We start from the raw sequence: 10256 nt of genomic DNA on the forward strand, positions 1-10256 counted from the left end.
AAGTACTGGATTTAACAGTAACAAAGCAACTGAAAGACAAAGTCATTTCATTTCTTTTTTTTATAGGAATACACAAGTAATCTTCATGTGTTAATTCCATTTTTAGTCCCTCCCACACTGTACAGAATATTCTAAAACTATACTTGGGACACCTGACCTGTCAGTGGAGCTGGTGACTCTTCTTCTTCCTTTTTTTTTTTTTTTTTTTTTTTTTTAAAGATTTTATTTATTTGAGAGACAGAGCAAGCAAGGGGTAGGGCAAAGGGAGAGGACCAAGCAGACTACATGCTGAGTGCAGAGGCCGATGCGGGACTTGATCCTAGGACCTGGAGATATGACTTGGGCTGAAGGCAGACGCTCAACCAACTGAGCCACCCAGGCACCCCGAACCTGCGACTCCTTATCTTGTTGTGGATTCAAGCCCTATGTTGGGTGTAGAGATTACTTGAAAATAAAATCTTGGGACACCTGGGTGGCTCAGTTGGTTAAGCGGCTGCTTTCGGCTCAGGTCATGATCCCAGGGTCCTGGGATCGAGTCCCACATCGGGCTCCTTGCTCAGCGGGGAGCCTGCTTCTCCCTCTGCCTCTGCCTGCCACTCTATCTGCCTGTGCTCACTCTCGCTCTCTCTCTCTCTCTCTCTCTGACAAATAAATAAATAAAATCTTTAAAAAAAAATAAAAAATAAAAAAAAAAAGAAAAGAAAATCTTAAGAAACAAAAACAAGGGGCGCCTGGGTGGCTCAGTGGGTTAAGCCTCTGCCTTCGGCTCAGGTCATGATCCCAGGGTCCTGGGATCGAGCTCCGCATCGGGCTCTCTGCTCAGCAGGGAGCCTGCTTCCTCCTCTCTCTCTGCCTGCCTCTCTGCCTACTTGTGATCTCTGTCTGCCAAATAAATAAATAAAATCTTTAAAAAAAAAAAAAAAGAAACAAAAACAAAAAACCTACATACTTGTTAATACTATAAGAGAAACAAGTAGATTTTCTAAGACATGGATAGGCAGGAAATGCATATATGTAGACCTCGTTTCTGTTTCCCTTAAATGTGATAGAGGCCCATTAAAAAGCAGGCCATGTGTTCTGGTTCCTTTAAAGGTCCCTGTAAGAATTTGTCATTTAATAAACTTAATTGATAAATTTGTCATGAACATAAGTCTTAGGGATGAAAGCATGAAGATATTACATGTACGTGGGAGATAGAGGATTTTATCAAGACTGTTGTGTTAGAAATGAAACAGCATTTATATAGGATCTGGTAAATGACTAACCATAAATTAATAGTATATTAATATGTGAATTAATAGTTTCCATTCTCTGTCAAAGAAACAAAAATTATTTGGAGTTGTAAAATGTAAATTTATCCACTCTTCTGTTGCTGTCACTAAACCCCCCAACCTTTTTTTTTTTCCCCAGTTAAAGCAACAAAGGCCCTGAAATAGCTGAGGTGGGAGATTGTCCTTGTGTCAATAGGCCTCTCTGAAGATCATTGTCCTCTTAGAAATGTGACAAAATGTTACACAAGCTTTTTTTTTTTTTCCAAAAGATTGATTTATTTGAGAGAGAGAGAGTCCTCACTCCAGTGAGTTGGGGGTTGGGGCAGAGGGAGAGAATCTTAAGCAGACTTGGGACTAGATCTCAGGACCCATGACATCATGACCCACGAGATCATGACATGAGCCAAAACCAAGAGTTGGAGACTTAACCAACTGCATCACCCAGGCACCCCTTTACAAGCTCTTTTTTTTTTTTTTTTTTTTTTGAAAGATTCTATTTATTTATTTGAGAAAGAGAGGGAGTGCAAATACGAGCAGGGGGAGGGGCAGAGGGAGAAGCAGACTCTCCACTAAGCATGGAGCCCAGTTGAGCCCACTGGGCTTGATCCCAGGACCTGAGATCAAGACCTGAGCCAAAGTCAGACACTTAACCAACTGAGCCACCCAGGCATCCCCCTACACAAGTACTTAATCACTGTTTAACTGTTTTAGTGGCTTGAGCAATACAAACTAAGCCACCTTTCACCTGTGCTTGCTGTAAGACCTGGTAGACTTGGTGCTTTTGAATGCCACAGTCTTAAGAGCTACCTTGGTAGGTAGGATGAGAGCTAAAACTGCTCTTAAAGCCTGACTGTCAGATATAAGCTTAATATAATTCCCAACAAAATGTTTGCATGAGAGAGACTATCATTAGTTAGTCCTGAAAGACTGTTCATATCCTAATGAAAGGTAATTGTGATGGCCCTTTTGACATTACTGTGAGAATCCCATGAGGCCTAAAGCAGTGAACTCAGATTTTATAAGTTTGATCCTTTGTATATTGCTATTGGTGAGCTCTCTCCCATAAGTCTGCTTCTGAGGTTTAAAACTTAGGGGGCTCCTGGGTGGCTTGGTTGAGGGTCTGCCTTCGACTCAGGTCGTGATCTTGGGGACCTGAGATTGAGCCCCTCATTGGGCTCCTTGCTGGGCAGGAGAGCCTGCTTCTCCCTCTGCCTCTGCCTGCTGCTCCCCCTACTTGTGCTCTCTTTCTGTCAAATGAATAAATAAAATCTTTTAAAAAAAAAAAAAAAACTTAACATGAGAAGAGAACTAACATTATTGTTTTCAGTGGGTTTGTAATATGTATTAGGCAATTTTGCGTATGTTTTATTTAATCCTTGCAACAACTTTATGAGGTAGATACTATAGTCCTTGAGGAAACAGACTGAATATGTCCAAAATTAGGGTCTAAATTAAAATTTGAGTGTGATCTACTCCAAAGCTGCTATTCCTTGCGTCAGATTCACTGCTTCTCTAGTCTTCTGTCCCTCCATCAGGCTTGACAGTGGGCTTCCCAAATCATAAGACTAATCTACTGTTTTGTTCTTTTATAGTCTTTCTGTTATATCACTGCTTTTGTCCAACTCAATTATGTACTTAGGCTTTCCTTGCCATAGGAGGTCACATTTGTTGGAAAAGTCAGAGTTTGTGCCTTGTGGGTCAGTTAGGAAAGAGATGTCAAAAAAAAAAAAAAAAGAAAAAAAAGTCAGCAATAAAGACAGTATTTCCACAAGCTTTGGAAGAGACACCCAGTGTAACAAAAGCCTTGCAGTTCCAGGACATCAACCACTTAATTAATTTTGGAAGGGCAGTTTTCTATATCAGATTGCCAGTGTATTTTAAATATTAAATTTTTCAACTCTGTTGAGGTATACTGAAATATGCCAACAGCACATATTTTTAAAGTGTAGTTTGATCAGCTTTGGCATGTATATACCTGTGAAACCATCATCACAAGATAACATTTCATTTCTCCAAAAGTTTCCTAATGTAAAAGTTGATTTTTAACTTTTATAAATTTGTCCATGTAGCTGTACAAGTCTCAAGTGGCAAAACTGTTAAGACTGACTGCAGTCTTAGAGGAGTGAGCATAGAGGGATAAGCGGGGAGGCCTTTGAATGCTTTAAAAAACACCTTTTTTTAACCTGAAAGATTGTTTGAGAAAGAGTTCCTGGCACTTAGTAAAGCTATTCTTATTTTTTGGCGTATAAGGTAGTTTTATCTTTATAATTTTCTTGTGAAATATTTTGATGCTTAATTAAAAGTAGCCATAGAAAACCAAGTTGACCAAGGAGAAGGGAATATCTGAGGCAGTCATCTAGATAGAAGGTAAATAAAAACTTCAGCAAATTATGTATGGAATTAGAACAGAAGGTGGAGTCTTGGCAGATTTCTTACTATCATGGGGAGATGTTAGGGCTTCCTGCCCTGGGGAGGCGATGCCCTGGCAATTGTTTATCTTGGTCGCCATCTGTCTCTGCTAGGACTGTGGTAGGTTTGTGAGGAGAAGGGGAAAAAGACAATGTCTTCCACAGAGGCCGTTTGGTGACAAGTGTGAACAAGCCTGACTAGAACTTCTTTAGAGCCAGTACAGAACTACTAAATGAACTACACCCTCTGTGCCCAGGGGGCGGTCAATAAAAACCATCTAGGCACACCTGGGTGGCTCAGTAGTTTAAGCCTCAGACTCTTGATTTCAGCCCAGGTCATGATATGGGGGTCGTGAGATGGAGCCTGTGTCTACTCTGTGCTGAGGATGGAGTCTGCTTGAGATTCTGTCTGCCCCATACCCACCTCGCCCCTCTGTGCATATGTTTGCATGCGCTCTCTCTAAACTAAATAATTTTTTTAAAAGAAAAAAACCTAGGGGCACCAGGGTGGCTCAGTGGGTTAAGCCTCTGCCTTTGGCTCAGGTCATGATCTCAGGGTCCTGGGATCAAGTCCTGCATCGGGCTCTCTGCTTAGCAGGGAGCCTGCTTCCTCCTCTCTCTGTCTCTCTCTCTGCTTGCCTCTCTGCCTACTTGTCATCTCTGTCTGTCAAATAAATAAATAAAATCTTAAAAAAAAAAAAAGAAAACATCACCTTTAAAAAAAAAAAAAAGAAAAAGGAAGAAACCTAGAAAAATGCCTACATTATCAACTTTTTTTTTTTTTTAAAGAGAGCACATGAGGGCAGGGGGGTGGGGGTGCAGAGGGAGAGGGAGAAAGAATCTTAAGGAGGCTCCACACCTAGTGCAGCCCTGTGTGGGACTCAGTCTCACCACCCTGAAATCATGCCCTGAGCCAAAATGAGCAGTTGGAGGTTTAACCAACTAAGCCACCCAGATGCCCCTACATTATCAACTTTTAAAGTGGTTCCTTCCCTCTTGTGTTTGAACACACAGGCTTTTAGAAAAAAACTCTCCCATCTTCTAACTATGCCCTGTTATTCACATATTCCTCTCAAATATGGCAAATGAGATAGTGACGGTAATATGTCCATTTTGTCACTATATTTGGTGGCCTCACAGGACTGAAACTTAGTTGCCATTTTCTTTTGCCTCATCTTCCAGTTCCTTATGTGTTGGTGGACTGTATTTAGACTGCTGACTTTTTTTTTTTTTTTTTTAAGATTTTATTTATTTCTCAGAGAGAGCGAGCACAAGCAGGGAGCGTGGCAGGTAGAGCAGGCAGAGCAGGCAGAGCGAGAAGCAAGCTTCCTCCTGAGCGAGGAAGCCTGATACAGGGCTCTATCCCAGGACTCTGGGACCATGACCTAAGCTGAAGGCAGACACTTAACATAATGAGCCACCCGGGCATCCCTAGACCATTGGGTTCTTACTCCCTGTGATTCATGTTTGGCTTTTCACCCCTCTAATATTTGTCCTGTGCCCTTTCCCCTCCATGTCTATTTCCTTTTTCCCATTCACCGTAGTATCACTACCAGGAACCAAGCCCTCAGGGATCCCAGTTACTTCTGTCTGTCACTTATTGTATGTAACCCTGGACAAGTTCTTTCTCTCTGCTTCACTTTCCTCATGTGCAAAATGAGTGTTAATAGATTGACCATAAAGGGCTGTTGTGAGGATTAAATGTCAGTGTATTCGAAGTGCTCAGATCCAGAACTAGGAAGCACTCTTATATGTTTGCTTATATGTTCAGACTTGTATGTTTGAGATTATTACTCTACAAGCTGCTTTTACCCTTTTCCTGATACACTTTTTCAGTTACCTGCCCATAATTTAGTTGAAGTATCTCACTGAACTTGAAGCAGTTAAAAACTAAGCAAAAAAGCTTCTAACTCTAAATTCTCTGTCACTCTCATTTCCGGTTTAGGTGATTCTTCTTTCCTTTTTGTTTCCCATCATATAACCTATCATTTAGGTCTGATTGTCTCAGATCCATTTCTGTTGCTGTAGTCAGGCAATCATTTTGGCTGATTTTTTATTCCAATCATTCTCCCTTTATGCAAATGGTAAAATAATCTCCAGGCTTTGTCTTGTTCACCTGGAACATTGCTTGGCATGTAACAGGCATTCAGTATTTGTTAGGTGAATGACTCATGTACTGTATCAGCCACCTGTAGTAGGACATCTAAACCCCCGAACCTTCTGTCAGGTTGTCACTATTGCTGTCAATCTAGTAGTTTCACATCATCGATTCTCTATTCATCTCAGCAAAACCACTTGCTATTTCCTATTTACCTTGTACTAATTCTTGTTCCCATGTTATTGGTATTTCTTGAGATGCCCTTTATTTCTATTCTGTGTCATGGCCAGAACACACTATTTCCACAGAATTTCTTTTTTGCTCTACTAGTGTTAGTCACTCTTCTGTTGTGTGATGTCTCAGCATTTGGTTGATTTTCAGTGTATTAATTTGTACTTAAAATCTCTGGTGGGTATGCCATATCTGCTTACCTCAGTTAGAAGTTTCTGGGGATCAAGAAAAATGTTGTCTCTCTTGTAACCTTTCCTCCCCAGAGCTAGTGATGTGGCTTACACTCTTCCAGGTGTTTAGTAAATGTTTCTGCAGCAACTCTGTGGAATATGTGGAGTGGCCCTCATGAAGTCCCACAGAGGTTATGTGTTTAGAGGTCACTATTAGCAGGGCAGTTTTGTCTTTACTAAAGAGATACGGGGCTAGTAGATGGTGGAGAATTGGGAGTATATTGTTCAAAAGGATCTGGGCCAACAGAGGAGTCATTCTGCTCTGAGTAGGTAATTCTGGGATAATAGTCAACTCTGGGCTATATTGTAAACAAAGTTTGTTTTTATTGATAATTTATGATCCCAGATATTTAATTTGGGGAGAAAGTAACCCATAAAAGTATAGCTTAAAAATGTAACTAAATCCTATCTGACATCATGGTATGGACTTTTCCTCTATTTAGTTATTCAGAGCATGTTTAGAACTCAGATTAAAATTTGACAGAAGTGAGGAAAAGAGTAAATAAGCCAGAAAAATCCATGTTAAATAAAATGCAAGTTACCTTTTCCCAAAATATTAAAGTATGAGGGCCAAGCAATACGAAGTCTGGGTAGCTGATTTCCAGCATCACAGGCATGAGCACTTCCTGAGCTGGAGTAAGAAAATATGCCATCTACTGGCACCTCTTCCATGGAATTTTTATCCTCACCCATTTGAGATCTGAAAACTGAATTTCTAACTAGCTGGGCTGAAGGACAGAAGGGAACAGACTGCTTTCCAGGGAGGCCTGGCTGACTGATCTCAGGATCTTGAATGTGAGCCCCATGTTGGTGGGTACAGTATACTTAAAAAAATAAATAAAATCTCTTCCTTTAGGGTATTATCTTAAAAAAAAAAAAAAAAGGAAGTAATGAATGAACTGGCAGATGATGACTGAAATTAGTTTTTTTTAGAAAGACTGCTTCAGGAGCCAAAGTACCTATTAGATTGTATGTTTGTTTCAAGATTGACATACACTCATGTTGTAGCACACTCATAAAAGCTGCTCTGACATCTCTAGTTTTTCTAGAGAGGCTACAAATGTAAGCTGTCTTTCAGTCCAGACATCATTCTGCTTGCAGTTTGACTGCTTTTATTTACAGTCCTGTTATTTTATATCTGTTATGGTACTGCAGGTGAAGAAGAATATGCAAACCTGGAAACCACTTTAGAGGTTTTCTGTCTCATTTTGCTAATTAAGAAGGGTATTCAGGTTAAAAAGAATATCGCTCAAGGTTGCATAGCTGGTTAATAACAAGGCTGGGAGTTTAATCTTGGTCTACAAATTTCAAAGATAATGGTTTAGAATGGTGCTTCTCTAAAAGAAAGTTTTTCTAGCAGAACATTGCCAGAATATCGCTCTTGTACTTATCAGGCTGACCATACTATCAGTGGGTCAGTGGGATATCTACCTGAGGTGTTTTCTTAATGGAGGTGATGGTCTTTAGTGAACTCTGCACGTTCTCTTTCCTGGTTCTCCTGGTGGCCAGCCCATCTGGAAGACACTAGTTGGGGTCAGACACTTGTGTAGGTTTCTTTGTCTCAGGACTAAGCTATATAAATAGTGAAGTTAGTACAACTGACTATACCCCTATTTATAAATAGCATTGGTACTTCAGCATGATGCTTGCTAGTTAGGGAACTACTGGTGATCACAACTGTGCTTAAAGTATATCTGTTTCTGCAATGTCCTAGCATTTGGATTAATTAGTGAACAGCACAGAGGCTGTACGGTATTTTTAAACACAGAGGAAAGGGGAGAGTGTTATGCTTGGTGACTGAATTCTGACCCCAACCCATCTTATGTAATTTAGAAGACAGACGGATCGAAGCCATACTGGACTGGTGACTGTTCCAGTCTTATTTTGGGTGCTTTGTATTTTCAGCCTATAGATAGTGACAACAAAGATTAGCTCATTAACTCATTGGTTCATTGATAATATTTCTCATTGTCCCAATCCTGTATACTCATTATATATGAGTGTTTTGAATATGGTAGATGTTTTTGTTTTTTATCAATCAGCTGACATTAATGTTCCAGGTTGAGCAAAGGACGTGATATGAACAACCTTGTAAGAAAGCATTCATTAAGTGTGCTTTCAAGCTTCCTAAGGAAAGTCCTGGGGATTATAATGCAGTTTATGCTTTATAAAAAAAACAACAACAACAAAAAAAACTCAACAGCCATTAATACCTTCTTTTAAGCCATGAATGCTTTTTACTTTTCCCTGAGCTATCTGGTTATAAACTTCATACCCCTTTTATTCTTCCTTTTTAACCCATGGCTTCTCTGTAACAGATTGACTAATTGAGGTTAAATACAACCCCTCAGTCATTTCTGTGGTGATTGTGCTAATGAGATTCATCTATGAGCCAGAAGCCAGAGCAGCTGGTAGGCTTGTCATCTCCAGTTTGTGGTCCCTTTGGATGAAGGACTTTTGGCCAAGTGTGTAGGAAGTCGAGGCACTAAGGAAACTGCTCTGGAACACTGTGTTGTGGTGAATTGAGCTAGGGATCTGTTTTTTGTGGTGGTGGTTAAAGTTACTGACTCATTTCTTTAAAAAGATATCCCAATGCAATTTGAATATCCCTTAATTTGTGCAAGCATTAATAATATTAGTAAATTTGAATTTTTTTGTGCTTTCTTTTTATCATTTAATGAAAGTGTGAATGTCATATGAAATGACTTGGAAAAGGTGAGGGAAAGGAGCTGGCGTCCTGGCTAAGGTAAAATTAGATAAACCCTCAAATAATTGGTTATGGACCTTGACAATGATCATTGCTAAGCAGCTGGCAATGATTGGCCTTAATATTTTTTTCTCTAAAGTGGTGAGCTGGCAAGGGGTTTGAGCATTTTACAAAGTGTAAATAAAAATGTATTCATTTCGATGAAACTCTGTATCTTCTGTTTCTGAAGGTGCACTCACAGAGTGCTATGATGAACTGGGCAACCGATATCAGCTTCCAGTCTACTGCCTGGCACCACCAATCAACATGATAGAGGAAAAGAGCGACATAGAGACTCTGGATATTCCTGAGCCACCGCCTAATTCTGGATATGAATGTCAGCTCCGTTTGCGCCTTTCTACAGGCAAAGACCTCAAACTTGTGGTCCGCAGCACAGACACTGTATACCACATGAAGAGGAGGCTACATGCAGCAGAAGGCGTGGAACCGAGTAGCCAGCGATGGTTCTTTTCTGGCAGACCTCTTACCGACAAAATGAAGTTGGAAGAGCTGAAGATCCCAAAGGACTATGTTGTACAAGTTATAATGAGCCAGCCTTTGCAAAACCCAACACCAGTTGAGAACTGATTGGTCCTATTGGCTGGTCCCAAGATCCCGCCCGCTCCTTTTTATTGTTGTCGTTGTCATTTCCTACTCTATGGCGTGAAATTTATTTTCACTGCTCTGAATTCCGTATGAATGGATTTAGTTCTGAGGAATTACCAGTGAAAACTTCCATCTGTGATGGAGACCAACAAAAATTATTAATAAAACACAAAGAGCCAGCCTTTGAGACTCATGTAATTAGTTTCTAATTTGAAAGGCAGTTAAAAAATAGATAACCATTTATTTTAAAACACCCAACAATGTAATGACTGTATTTAAATGATTTGGACTGTAAATAGAATGTTATGTCCATAAAGAACAGCACCAAGCACCTTGTGAATACAGATTAAAATACATACATATATATATATATATATATATATATAAAATATGTTTGTGTGTGTGTATATATATATGTATATGTATTATTTTTTTCCCCAAAAACATCAATAACAGTTATAAAATGAGCTTTTTAAAATGGAAACTGAAAAGAGCAATATTTGAGGTTCACTTCTATCTGGTCTGAATTCTTTGCTCAATTAATATTTAGCCATAAAAGAGTAGAGACTGGCAAATTGTGTTTCAGTATTGCTTTCCCCATCCCTGTATCTTGAGCTCCTTATTTACATTCACACTAAATTTTGATGCCTTCCAACACATTGGTGG

General features: G+C 39.7%; 1 protein-coding gene across 3 annotated transcripts in view; it reads left to right on the forward strand.

Moving 5' to 3' along the window:
- LOC111141107 (ubiquitin domain containing 2) overlaps positions 1–9960 on the forward strand; it is a 60010-nt gene extending 50050 nt beyond the window's left edge. For 2 of the 3 annotated variants that reach the window (XM_022493445.1, XM_022493444.1), the window contains exon 3: positions 9175–9948. In XM_022493445.1, coding sequence (XP_022349153.1) covers positions 9175–9572 — 398 coding nt within the window. In that variant the 3' untranslated portion in view covers positions 9573–9948. Of the gene's footprint in view, positions 1–9174 lie in introns of all 3 variants that reach the window. The other variant, XM_022493443.1, reaches the window with a different exon arrangement.
- The last annotated feature ends 296 nt before the right edge of the window (positions 9961–10256 follow it).

The sequence above is a fragment of the Enhydra lutris genome, unplaced genomic scaffold, assembly GCF_002288905.1.
Source record: "Enhydra lutris kenyoni isolate GAN:26980312 unplaced genomic scaffold, ASM228890v2 scaffoldscaffold5, whole genome shotgun sequence".
Lineage (NCBI taxonomy): Eukaryota > Metazoa > Chordata > Mammalia > Carnivora > Mustelidae > Enhydra > Enhydra lutris.